Source organism: Mobula hypostoma, chromosome 8, assembly GCF_963921235.1.
Source record: "Mobula hypostoma chromosome 8, sMobHyp1.1, whole genome shotgun sequence".
In the NCBI taxonomy this organism is placed as follows: Eukaryota; Metazoa; Chordata; class Chondrichthyes; order Myliobatiformes; family Myliobatidae; genus Mobula; species Mobula hypostoma.
Window position 1 is genome coordinate 42,477,713 of NC_086104.1, and position 13,678 is coordinate 42,491,390.

Genomic DNA, 13,678 nt, shown 5'->3' on the forward strand with positions numbered 1-13,678 from the left:
CTAACATATCTTGCCATAATGTATTTTTACTTGTGGATATTTGCCTTTATTATTTTTTAAAAATCTCATCATTGGAACTCTCTTGAAAAACTAAGCTTATACATAGATTTTTTGCATCTATTTGTTACATGCATTTTTTTCTTTATTGCAAAGGAATTGGCTTCTTTGCTAAGACTAGAAGAAAGGGAATGTGAAAAAATTCAAACTCTTCTGGATAATTATAGACAAGGAAATACCAAAAATACAGTTCAATTTGAGGAAGATGAAATCTATAAACTTCCAATCCAGATGTTCTTGGAATACCTTGAATATGAAAAAGATGCAGTTAATGTGAAGAAAGTAGGTGAAGAAGAATATGTTGCTTTGGGTATGTATTGTAGTTAATTCTAGTGTCATACAAATATAATTTTTTTCTGGTATTCAGCTAAGTAAAATGTTTCTGACGAGTGGTTTGCCACAACACATATTAATTATTGAATATTTTCTACTGCATGTAAAAGCTTTGTTTGCTGCAATGTATTGTGTTAGATGCAGCAAGGTTTTATGTAAATCCAAACAAGTGGCCAGCAGCAAAGCCATTAGAATGTGTAATACTCAAACCATTTACGTCATGCTAACTGGTAGGAGATGATGGATGATCATGGCACCGAACACTATGAAACAAATGCTGGATAATGGGCTTGGTGTGGATAAGTACTTGATTGCAGGCGCAGACGTGGCTGAAGGGCCAGTTTCACAACTGCGTGATTTACTGTCTTTCTGTTCTCTTTTACATTTCAATTAATATAAATCCCCAGACTGGATAGACCTGAAATGAGCTTTTTCCTCTCTTTAAATAGTGTTTGTCAATGTCTTTGAAGAAAAAGGCCACAATGTCACTCTAAAACAAGAAAATGCCAATTTTCCAAATCTTAAACATGAATCTTGACAAATATATTTAATGAATCAGAATGCGATATTTAGATATTGAACAACTTTGCAGTTAAATTAGAAACTGGCTCTGACTGCATTACCTATTGTCATCATCTTAGCAGCTGATTTAAATGCCCACAAAGTTCAGCTGGCAATTGCTTTTGTAGCATATTTAGGTGTGTTATGGGAAAAAATATTTTTCTGTTATATCCACCAAGTCTAACTTGCTTTCCTGCCTCATTAGTACATGATGACATTTCTTTATTGCTGTTAGCTTATTATGAATGGATGTCTGTGATGAATGGCTAAAAATATAAAGTTCAACAGAATAAAAAGATACTTAAAAGCAGTTTTGCATTTCCTGTGTTATTGCAGGCAATTTCTTTTTCTGGAAATGTATATGTGGGAAAAGCTCTGTGGAGGAAATGTGCCGTTTGCTGGAGTCTGCAGGAGCGAGGCCGCAGCAATTTTTGGTATGCTTTTAATTCATAGTTGCATTAGCTAAATAGATCTGATATGGCTACATACTGATCGCATATTAGAAGTAAATAGTTTTACTTCAATTGGTATACATTTAGATTTATTTGCCTCCACCCTTTTAGTTCAAGTGATGTGAAGGTACTTGTACAACTGCTCCTCATTTTGGGAAAGGGGTGCATTCCTGGAAAATGTTCCAGTAATTAATTTTGCAAATGAAAATGATGGGTGCATTGCATATGGAAATTTTTACACAGTCTGTTCCAATGCATGGAGAGTAGTCCACTCTTTGTTACAGCAAGTAAAAACTGTAAATTGGAGGCATGTATCTAAAAGAATCAGTTGCTTTATATTAAAAATTATGAAGTAAACAGCAATTATTGTACATTTTGAAGTGACGAATTGTTTGTATATTTTTCGCAGCAAAATTGTGGGTCTTGTCATAGAGTCATAGTGAAATTAAGCATAAAGGTCTTTGGCGTACTGAGTCCACACTGCTAGTCAACCACCTTTTTGTACTAATCCTACTTTGATACCATGCTTAATTCTGGCAACATCTGCTCATCACCTACTTCCAGATTTCACTACTTAACTTACACTCTAGGGACAATTTAGAGCGGGCAGTTAAACCTATCAATTTGTACATCTATGGAGTTGTGAGAGAAACCACGAGGACCCAGAAGAATCCCTTGCATTTGCCAGGTGAATGTGCCAGTGCCACACAAAGCAGCAACTGAGATCAAGTAGCCTGTACAGTTTCCAGAGGGAAACAACCAGCCACAGTTAACATAAAATACAAGCATCATCAAGTAAAGTTGCAGGATATTAATCCAGCTTCATAACCTATATTTACATGTAAGGGAAATTGCAGTTCACACCTTAACAGTGAAACTTCAGCTGAAGAGCTAATGTTCATAGTGAGGGAACCATTAAGGAAACATCAAATGCATAAAGAAAAATTGAAGCAGTAGATCAAACTGGCTATTGATTCTAACCTGCTATTTATTAAGACCATGGCCAATCTTCTACCTCAATACTTTTTTCTGCTCCATCCCTAGGTTCCCTCAAAATTCAGAAAGCTAATGATCAGTTTCTAACAAACAAAATGATGAAGTCTCTGCTGCTTTTGGAGATTCGGCACCCTCTGTATATAGAAATTCCTTCTAATTTTGGGCTTAAATAGCCTACTCATTTTCAACTGTTGCACTTGGCTTTAGGCTCCTCTAAAATTCATTTATCCTCCAGTCAGCCCTTTAGCCCTATAAGAATTTTGTAAGTTTCAGTGAGAACTCCTTTCATGGTCATATAGACCAAGTCTTATCAATCTCTCATTGTTAGGCAAACTGCTGTGTCTGGAACTAGCTCAGTATACTCCCTCTATGACATGAATATAATTTTGAGTACGTATACCAAAAAGCGTACTTTCATCAAGACATGCATAATTGCATTAAGACATCTTGCTGCATTCAAATTCACTCATATTAAAGGCCAACATACCTTTTACCTTTCTGATTGCTTGTTTCATCTGCATAATGGCTTTCTGAGATGTACAAGAACATGGTCTCCTTGAATACTCAGGTTCAGTCCTGATTTTTAAATGTTGTCTGTGTGGAGTTTGCATTTTCTCCCTGTGATTAATTGGCCAAAGGACCTGTTTCTATGCTGTATCTCTCAACGACTCTCTAACCTGGGTCTTTTCCACTCTGAGGCAGCAGCTGTCCTAGCTGTAACACTGTGCTGCCCGTGTCTAGATAGTGACTGCTTAGACTTCACAGATGTTCAAAAGTTGTGAAACATTGCACTGGACACAGAGTGCTATCACTCAAGCATCATTGCACCATTGTTAATATTTATAGAACGAAAATAAATTTACTTATCACTGCTGTTTAAAGGAATCAATATAATGATTGAAAGGCATGCATTCTGTCATGTTTGGTGATGGGAAGTCTGTTAATAAAGATGCCTTGTGTCAATTACACTCCAGGTCTTTGACCATTTTAAATGGATTGACATGTGTCTGACATGAGTTGTTTCAATGCCTTTATTTTAATAGCCTGATTTTTTTCCACTTAATAATTCAAATTAATGAATATCCTCTTTGACATTTACTTCACTGGTTACAGTGTGATTTGTTTGCTGATATAGGAATATAATGGAATTTTGAGATTTATTACATATATTTAACGTTTTAATGCATGTAGTGAATTTGGCAAGAAAGCAGTTTTAATTGTTTTTCTTTATTTTCCCTCCAGTCTCTGCTTCTTTCTATGTGGCTCTTCAGGGAGAAGGAAATCCTCAAGAACCAGGAATCAATTAGCTACCTCCATATTACGCTTTCACACTTAATCAAAATGAAAGGTGAAGTGCCTGGAAATAGGGAGTTGCTGTTTTGGTTATTTGTGATATCATTGTGGATTATAATGTCAAAGTTATTGGTTCTGGTGAAGAACCTATCATGTAGCATCTGAATGACATGACCATCAGATTTGGTGTTGCTTTATTGTGGTGGAGGTACCATTCATGTTGGCCTAGTCTAGTACACTGGTGTTAATGCCCCTGTCCTTGAATCTGATCCTCAAAGTCTTCTTTGTAAGGTTCTTTGGTGGTATTGTTTCAGGGCTTTCAGGTGTCTGCTCTAGGTGGTCCATGACTCAGTTCCATACAGTCATGTGGGAAGGACAACTTCTCTACAGACCAAAAGTTTTGTTTGGACCTGTAGGTCACAGTCTTCAAAGACACTTTTCCTTCATCTTGCATAGGCTTTACTTGCACAACTCAGGTGATGGTTGACAGATATGATTCAACAAGGGTCGGAGTCAATGATCCAGTGATAAATTTTGCCAAATAACACAAAAACAGATTTTTTAAAAAATGTGTTAATTTGATTATTTTGTGATTGAAAATAGCATTGGAATTGTTTACAGAGTTAAAATTATTTGAAATCATCCTGATAAGTTGAGAATCTTGGGTAGTTCATTGCTGTATTCACATCAGGTTCCAACTGTAATAGTGAGGTCTGAAAATCATGCCAGATTCCTGGCATAGTAGGGAATGCTTCTCTATTTCTAATATTATACTGACCCCTTTAGGTGCCGATTCTATTAGTACGTTCATTCCTAGCAATGCATCCTTATTGCTGAGCTATAAGTGTCATTTAATCCAAACTGAATTTCTTGTCTTCCTACAGGTGCTATTGATGTTTCATGGGACCTTCAGTCGGTATCGCCTTGGTGGCAGCAAATGCGTACCGCATGTGCGCAAGCAGAGAATATTGGAGCTGCGTTATTAGCTGCACTTGTTGGAAAAAGTGTATCTATAGGTGTAACAAACAGTCTGGCTGAGAAAGATGTGAGTAATATTGCTCACCACTGTAACAGATCCAAAACGCAATAAAAACAAAAATCTGTGATATGTTAATTCACGTGAACCTTTATTTAACTGACAAAAGTACAAAGAAAAGATTTTCAATAGTTTTACTGACCAACTTAATTGTATTTTGTAAACATACACAAATTTAGAATTTGATGGCTGCAACACACTCAACAAAAATTGGGACAGAGGCATGTTTACCATTGTGTTACATCACCTTTGCTTTTAATAACACTTTTTAATCGTTTTGGAACTGAGGATACTAATTGTAGTAGATTTGCAATTGGAAATTTTGTCCATTCTTGCTTGATATAAGACTTCAGCTGCTCAACAGTCCGTGGTCTCCGTTGTCTGATTCTCCTCTTCATGATGCGCCATACATTTTCAATAGGAGATAGAGCTGGACTGGCAGCAGGCCAGTCAAGCACACGCAGTCTGTGTCTACAAAGCCACGCTGTTGTAGCCCATGCAGAATGTGGTCTGGCATTGTCCTGCTGAAATAAGCATGGACGTCCCGGGAAGAGACGTCGCCTTGATGGCAACATATGTCTCTCTAAAATCCTAATATACGCCTCAGAGTCAATGGTACCTTCACATACATGCAACTCATCCATGCCGTGGGCACTGATGCACCCCCATACCATCACAGATGCTGGCTTTTGCACCTTTCGCTGATAACAATCTGGATGATCATTTTCATCTTTGGCACGGAGAACTCGACGCCCATTTTTTCCGAAAACTAGCTGAAATGTGGACTCATCTGACCACAGCACACGGTTCCACAGTCTTTCGGTCCATCTGAGATGAGCTCGGGCCCAGAGAACTTGCCGGCGTTTCTGCATAGAGTTGATGTATGGCTTCCTCCTTGTGTAATACAGTTTCAAGTTGCATTTCTGGATGCAGCAACAGACTGTGTTGAGTGACAATGGTTTTCCGAAGTACTCCCGAGCCCAGGTGGCTATAATTGTCACAGTAGCATGACTTTTCTGTGCACTTTTCAATCTTATTTTAACTCTTTCCCAACTTTTGTTGAATGTGTTGCAGCCATCAAATTCTAAATTTGCGTATATTTACAAAATACAATTAAGTTGGTCAGTAAAACTATTGAAAATCTTTTCTTTGTACTTTTATCAGTTAAATAAAAGTTCACATGAATTAACATATCACAGATTTTTGTTTTTATTGCATTTTGGAAAATATCCCAACTTTTCTGGAAATGGGGTTTGTATATTTACTGAGGTAGCCTCTACTGCTTCATTGGGCAGAGTGTTCCACAGATTCAGCACTCTCTGGGAAAAGCAGTTTCTCTTCATCTCCATCCTAAATCTTCTGCCCCAAATCTTGAGGCTATGTCCCCTTGTTCTAGACTCACTTACCAGTGAACACAACTTTTCTGCCTCTATCTTATCTATCCCTTTCATAATTTTATATGTTTCTATAAGATCTCCTCTCATTCTTCTGAATTCCAGCATGTATAGTCCCAGGTGACTCAATCTCTCCTTAAAGTCTAACCCTCTCATCTCTGGAATCATCCTGGTGAACCTCCTCTGCATTGCCTCCAAAGCCAGTATATTCTTCCTCAAGTAAGGAGACCAGAAATGCACACAGTACTCCAGGTGCGGCCTCACCAGTACCCTGTACAGTGCAGCATAACCTCCCTGCTCTTACATTCAATCCCTCCAGCAATGAAGGCCAACATTCCATTTGCCTTCTTGATAGCCTGCTGCACCCGCAAACCAGCCTTCTGTGATTCATGCACAAACCCTCCCAAGTCCCTCTACACAGCAGCATGCTGTAATTCTTTACCATTTAAATAATGATCTGATCTTCCATTTTTCCTTCCAAAGTGGATGCCCTCGCATTTACCAATATTGTACTCTATCTGCCAGACCCCTGCCCACTCACTTAAACTATCTAAATCTCTCTGCAGACTCTCAATATCTTCTGCCCAATTTGCTTTTCCACTCAATTTAGTATCATCAGCAAACTTAGATACACTACGCTCTGTTCCCTCTTCCAGATCGTTGATGTATATTGTGAACAGTTGTGGGCCCAGCACCGACCTTTGCGGCACATCGCTCACCAGTGATTGCCAACCAGAGGAACACCCATGTATGCCAACGCTCTGCTTTCTGCTAGTTAACCAATCCTCTGTCCATGCTAATACATCACCCCCAACTCTCTGCATCCTTATCTTATGGATTAGTCTTTTATGCAGCCCCTTCTGGAAATTCAAGTAAATAACATCCATCTGTTCCCTTCTAGCCACTGTGCTTGTTATATCCTCAAAGAACTCCAGTGAATTTGACAAATAGGACCTGCCTTTGCTGCGTCTGCCAGATGGGTCCATTTCTTTCCAGTTTCCTCGGTCTTTCTTCTTTAATGATAGCTTCAAGCATTTTCCGGATTACAGATGTTAAACTAATTGGCCTATAGTTAGCTGCCTTTTGCCTATATCCTTTTTTGAACGGTGGCGTAATGTATACCATCTTCCAATCCACCGGGAACTGCTCAGAGTCCAGAGAATTTTGGTAAATTATCACCAAACCCTCTACTATAACTTCTGCCGTTTCTTTCAGTACCCTAGGATGCATTCAATCAGGACCAGGTGATTTATCTATCTTCAGGCCCACAGGTTTGCTCAGCACTACCACTTTAGTGATAGCTATTGTATCGAGGTCCTCGCCTCCCATCGCGTCAATGACATCTCTTTTTGACATGTTAGATATGTCCTCCACCATGAAGACCGACACAAAATAGTCACTCAAAGCCTCAGCCATTTTTTCATCACCCAATATCAAATCCCCCTTCTCATCCTCCAAGGGACCTATGGTCGCTTTAGCCACTTCTTTCCGCTTTATATAATTATAAATACTTTTACTGTCAGTTTTATATTTTGTGCTAGTTTATTTTCATAATCTAGCTTCCGGATCTCAGCCTGAAATGTCGACTGTACCTCTTCCTGTAGATGCTGCCTGGCCTGCTGTGTTCCACTAGCATTTTGTGTGGCTTCCCTTTCTTTGTTGTTCGCTCAGTAGTTCTTTGTTGCTTTTTGAAGTTTTCCCAATCTTCCAATTTCGCACTACTCTTGGCGACTTTGTACTAATATTTAAGCACATAATTCTTTTGGTGTCCTCTGGTTAATCTGCAGAATTCCTCAGTATATTAAATGTGCGAATTACATTCACTTCTGATTTTAAAATTTAGCCCATTGTCATTAAAGATAGAAACACGTCGCATCTCCTGGACAAATTACATTAGATATGGTCCAGTCAGAAATCTAGATTTAACAGAGATCAAATGAGGGAAAATTAAATCATATATATGTAAATCTGCATCTAAAGAAAGAAGAACGTTGCAGTGGGGGGTGGGGTAAGAGCGGTGGGATATAATTCTGACAGTAAGTTAAGGAAATTACTTCTGAAACTTGAACAGATGGATGCATGTAACTGGATTTTAGGGAAAGGACAATTGATACTTCTCATTAAAGGACTACACATTCAGTGGGCTGCAGTGATTCTTCTTTCCCCTTTTCTTAAAGGTAGTTACTTATTTTTTTTCTTTTCCTGTTTTATGCTAACCTAGATGAGACTTTATTTTTCTTGGTTTTCTAGCGAGAAGAAATTGAAGGTTCAGATGGAATGACTGATTCTTGGGAAGCATTGTCTCTTGATGTGGAACACTGGAATACACTGCTGAGACAGCTTGAAGATTGCCTGGTTCTCCAAACACTTTTGCTGAGCAAAGGGAATAAACCACCCTGCTGCCATTCTGAGCTACTTTCCCGTTTTTCTGTTAAAAAACTTCTGGAGGGTGGTCGAGGTAAGAATCTTTTTAACTTGCATATGTTTGTAAAGCTTTTTTCAGGGAGGATCCACAGCCTGTGTTCAAAAATCTTCCTAAGGTTGCGGAAGCACCTTATTCTGGCAATGGCAATACTGCCCTAATTGTTTATTGGATTGTTTTGAGAAGCAGAAGAATAAAAGTTAGTGCATGATGATGGTGGTTCAGGTACTGTAATAATACCACTAAGCTGAAGCAAGCTTGTAGGATTGTCTCCACGAGCATAGATCATGGAAATATTCTCCCATTTCCTTCCTTAGTCCCTTCAAGTCAGGTTGGATTTTTGTGTACGTATGTTCTCTAAACCATTCTACACTGCTGCAAAATTTACAGTTGTTATTTGTTTTCTTAGTATATTTTTCAATTAGTGTGCCTTGATGCAGTTTGGCTTTTTTATTACTGTACTTTCCTGCCATTTGGATTGTCAGTATTGTAATTATGTTTGTAACCTCATTACTCTAATGTTTATTTCCAAACAAAATCAAATATTCATAATAATTCTTTTCTTAAACTCATTTCTTCTTTCAGGAGCAAGGACAAGTCATATAGTCCATAATGCCTGCTCCACCCTTAAATAGGAAAATAATGGTTAAACTTCTACAATTTCTAGTTCTCTCCCCAAATTATTTTATTTCTCTAGTGCATAATAATCCATGTATCTCTTCCTTGAGTGCACTCATTGACTGAAGATTTTCAGTTCTCTGGGTGTCAGTTCAAAAAATGTGATATTCCAAGGAAATTCTCCTCAGCACATTTTTAAATTCTGAACCTCTCTCTTGCATTTCATTTTATTTAGTTAACCTAGTTTATCAGAAAATTATTTGTCAACAAGGAATCCAAAGACCACTAGTCAATTGAAAACTGTTAAGCCACATCAATGGAGTTTTATCTTCCTCAGTCTTTCTCACTGCAGTACTGCAACTTAGCTCCAACAAAGTTTCTGCTAAGCTGCAGGTCAAATTCAATTGTCATTAACTTCTGTCATTGAGTGGTCGTACTGAAATGTTTGTGTGTGTGTGTGTGTGTGTATATGCTGGAAGGCAAAGGTCCATGTTGTTGACTCATTTCCTGTTGCATATGAGGAAAAAGAGCCATGAATTAAACATTTTCGTAGGTCAAATATGATGGCAGAATATAGTATTAATGGTAAGACTCTTGGCAGTGTGGAGGATCAGAGGGATCTTGGGGTCCGTGTCCATAGGACACTCTAAGCAGCTGCGCAAGTTGACTCTGTGGTTAAGAAGGCGTACGGAGCATTGGCCTTCATCAACCGTGGGATTGAGTTTAAGAGCCGAGAGGTAATGTTACAGCTTTATAGGACCCTGGTCAGACCCCACTTGGAGTACTGTGCTCAGTTCTGGTCACCTCACTACAGGAAGAATGTGGAAACGATAGAAAGGGTGCAGAGGAGATTTACAAGGATGTTGCCTGAATTGGGGAGCATGCTTTACGAGAGTAGGTTGAGGGAACTCGGCCTTTTCTCCTTGGAGCAACGGAGGATGAGAGGTGACCTGATAGAGGTGAATAAGATGATGAGAGGCATTGATCGTGTGGATAGTCAGAAGCTTTTTTCCCAGGGCTGAAATAGCTAACACAAGAGAGCACAGTTTTAAGATGCTTGGGAGAAGGTACAGAGGAGATGTCAGCGGTTAAGTTTTTTATGCAGAGAGTGGTGAGTGTGTGGAATGGGCTGCTGACGACTGTGGTAGAGACGGATACAATTGGGTCTTTAAATAGACTCCTGGATAGGTGCATGGAGCTTAGAAAAATAGACGGCTATTTTTAAAGTAAGTACGTTCTCGGCACAGCATTGTAGGCCAAAGGGCCTGTATTGTACTGTAGGTTTTCTATGTTTCTATTGGCGAAATTAAAGTTCTCAACCAAGCTGTTCCCACTGCACAGCAGTGTCCAACAATATAGGTCCATAATGTGATCCTGGAAAAGGTGAGTCCTTTTCCCATATCTTGGAGCACATCTCGAAGAAGCAGTCACTGGTGATGAAATTTGCCATCACCTAAGTATGCCAGTGCAGCAGTTGGTCATATAAAGAATATCTGAAGACCAGGACATCAAATCCCCAGTGTAAAGCCGCTTGTACTGTGTACTGTGCAGGAGTGACCCAATCCTGTGAAACTATAAAAATGAGTAACTTGTGGTGGACTCTTCTGAGCATTGCAGGTGCACCACCACTATCATCTCCACCAAATACTCCAAATCCACCGGCAGGTTAATGACTTCTGACAGACCCACTGAACACTCTACATGAGAGACTTCTGCAGATAGTTAGTATATTATGGATATAGGTTACCAGATATTTAACTATTCCATTTATCCTTTAATGTTAAACAACTGTAGCTGATAATCAGCTTGTAGTTCATGCCTGTAGGCAAAGAGGATAAGAATATGAGAGAGCTGCTGCAATTTCTTGCCACCATTTCAAGGGTTGAGAAACACTTTACCTGAGTCTGGCAATTCATCCTATTGTAAAGATGCAAAATTTCTTAATGTCATTTTTAATAGTTCATACTATTCCTCTTTAACAACAATATCTTTTGTGAAATCAAATACAAGATACTAATTTAGAGCCATACTTGTGTCTTATATTTCCAAACATAGGGTCCATGGCATAAAAAAGGTTGAGAGCCTGTTTTAATACATTCCACTGCTGTGTACCAACTTCACTTCATGCAGCCATTTCTAGTCAACTTTTGTTACATTACATCTCAACCAAATTGAGTTTGGCCTTGCCCAAATTTAGAATTTTAATTCTTTTTTTCCTATAATTCTACATAAAACATAGAACATTATATGTCTGGCCCTTTGGCTGACAATGCCTTACAAGCCTTTTACTCTAGGATCAATTCCTCTCCTATGTAGCCCTCTCTTTTTCGATCATCTATATGTCTATCTAAATGCTTCTTAAATGCCTCTAATGTATCTGCCTCTACCAACACCCTTGGCAGTGCATTTCACGCACTCACCACTATCTGTGTAGTTGAACTTGCCTCTGACACTCTCCCTATACTTTCCTATAATCACCTTAAAATTGTGCACCCTTGTATTAGTCATTTCTGCCCTGCGAAAATTGTCTTTGGGTATCCACTGGATCTATGCCTTTTGTTACCTTGTACACCTCCGATCAAGTGACTGCTCATCCTTCGCACCAAAGAGAAAGGCCCTAGCTCGCTGAATCTATTTTAATAATTATGCTAGATATAACTGAATTATTATCACCATCCAAATGACCATTTATTCCAGCAGTTATACCTAGACCTAATTACAAATGACCCTTCTCTTTTAGGGTTTGCCAAAAGATATTTTTAAAAATAAAATGTCCTTGAATATATCCGACTCAACGTACTCCTAAACATACATTCCTTTTGCAGTATCTTTGTCTTAGTTAATGTGCGTGTATTGAAATCCTTGTTGTAATTGCCCTATTAAATTTCCCACATACCCTAACTGCATATTTTCCCTTCTAATCTACTGTTACTGGTCCGCATGTCATCTCAGGCCAGAATTAACAAGTACTTTGTATGTAAAATAAGCTTTAACTTAATGTAACACACACAAAATGCTGGCCAGACAGCATCCATGGCAATGAACAGACAGTCGACGTTTTGGGTGAGACCCTTCTTCAGGACTGATGCTGCCTGACCTGCTGAGTTCCTCCAGCATTTTGTGTGTGCTGCTTTGGATTTCCAGCATTTGCAGAATTTCTCGTGTTATAACCTACTGTACTTAATTATCTGTATCTGTACATGTACCCTAGGGGTTGTTGCTGACGGTGTGGCAAAATGGATATTCAAACTGGATCTTACTCCAAGTATTCTGAAACAGGCGCATCAGACCGGAAGATTGGGAAGTGCAGAAGAGCCAGTGGAAGAAGAACACGACATTCTCTTCTATGAGAAGTGCAGAGAGCTCGGCTTGGAACAAATATTACGTAAGAGGAGCCTGAAGATAGTACTTCACTTTTTCACTGTAAAAAGTCTAGGCATATGGGTTCTGGAGATTAGCATACCTGTTGCATTTTGATCTGCATGTTTGTTTCCATTCTGGGGTTTGGTTTATGGTGTGGTTCTGATATATGGAAGAGATGGAGTTATGGAGACATGCTGATGGAAATGGAGGTGGATATTTAATAGACAATAGACAATAGGTGCAGGAGTAGGCCATTCGGCCCTTCGAGCCAGCACCGCCATTCACTGTGATCATGGCTGATCATCCACTGTCAGTATCCAGTTCCTATCTTATCCCCATAACCTTTGATTCCACTAACTTTAAGAGCTCTATCTATCTCTTTTTTGAAAGCATCCAGAGACTTGGCCTCCACAGCCTTCTGGGGCAGAGCATTCCATATATCCACCACTCTGTGAGTGAAAAAGTTTTTCCTCAACTCCATTCTAAATGGCTTACCCCTAATTCTTAAACTGTGGCCTCTGGTTCTGGACTCACCCATCAGCGGGACCATGCTTCCTGCCTGCAGCGTGTCCAATCCCTTAATAATCTTATATGTTTCAATAAGATCCCCTCTCAGCCTTCTAAATTCCAGAGTATACAAGCCCAGCTGCTCCAATCTTTCGACATATGACAGTCCCGCCATCCCGGGAATTAACCTTGTGAACCTACACTGCACTCCCTCAATAGCAAGAATGTCCTTCCTCAAATTTGGAGACCAAAACTGCACACAGAACTCCAGGTATGGTCTCACCAGGGCCCTGTACAGCTGCAGAAGGACCTCTTTGCTCTTATACTCAATTCCCCTTGTTATGAAGGCCAGCATGCCATTAGCTTTTTTCACTGCCTGCTGTACTTACATGCTGGCTTTCAGTGACTGATGTACGATAACACCTAGATCTTGTTGTGCTTCCCCTTTTCCTAACTTGACTCCATTTAGATAATAATCTGCCTTCCCGTTCTTACCACCAAAGTGGATAACCTCACATTTATCCACATTAAACTGCATCTGCCATGCATCTGCCCACTCACCCAGCCTGTCCAAGTCACCCTGCATTCTCATAACATCCTCCTCACATTTCACACTGCCTCCCAGCTTAGTGTCATCGGCAAATAT

At 39.4% G+C, this 13,678-nt stretch overlaps 1 protein-coding gene across 2 annotated transcripts in view; it reads left to right on the plus strand.

Moving 5' to 3' along the window:
• Positions 1-13,678, plus strand: part of rab3gap2 (RAB3 GTPase activating protein subunit 2 (non-catalytic)) — a 91,254-nt gene that overhangs the window by 57,287 nt on the left and 20,289 nt on the right. For both annotated transcript variants that reach the window (XM_063055743.1, XM_063055744.1), the window contains exons 20-25: positions 154-367; positions 1,288-1,385; positions 3,642-3,747; positions 4,577-4,737; positions 8,373-8,580; positions 12,374-12,547. In XM_063055743.1, coding sequence (XP_062911813.1) covers positions 154-367; positions 1,288-1,385; positions 3,642-3,747; positions 4,577-4,737; positions 8,373-8,580; positions 12,374-12,547 — 961 coding nt within the window. The remainder of the gene's footprint in view (positions 1-153; positions 368-1,287; positions 1,386-3,641; positions 3,748-4,576; positions 4,738-8,372; positions 8,581-12,373; positions 12,548-13,678) is intronic.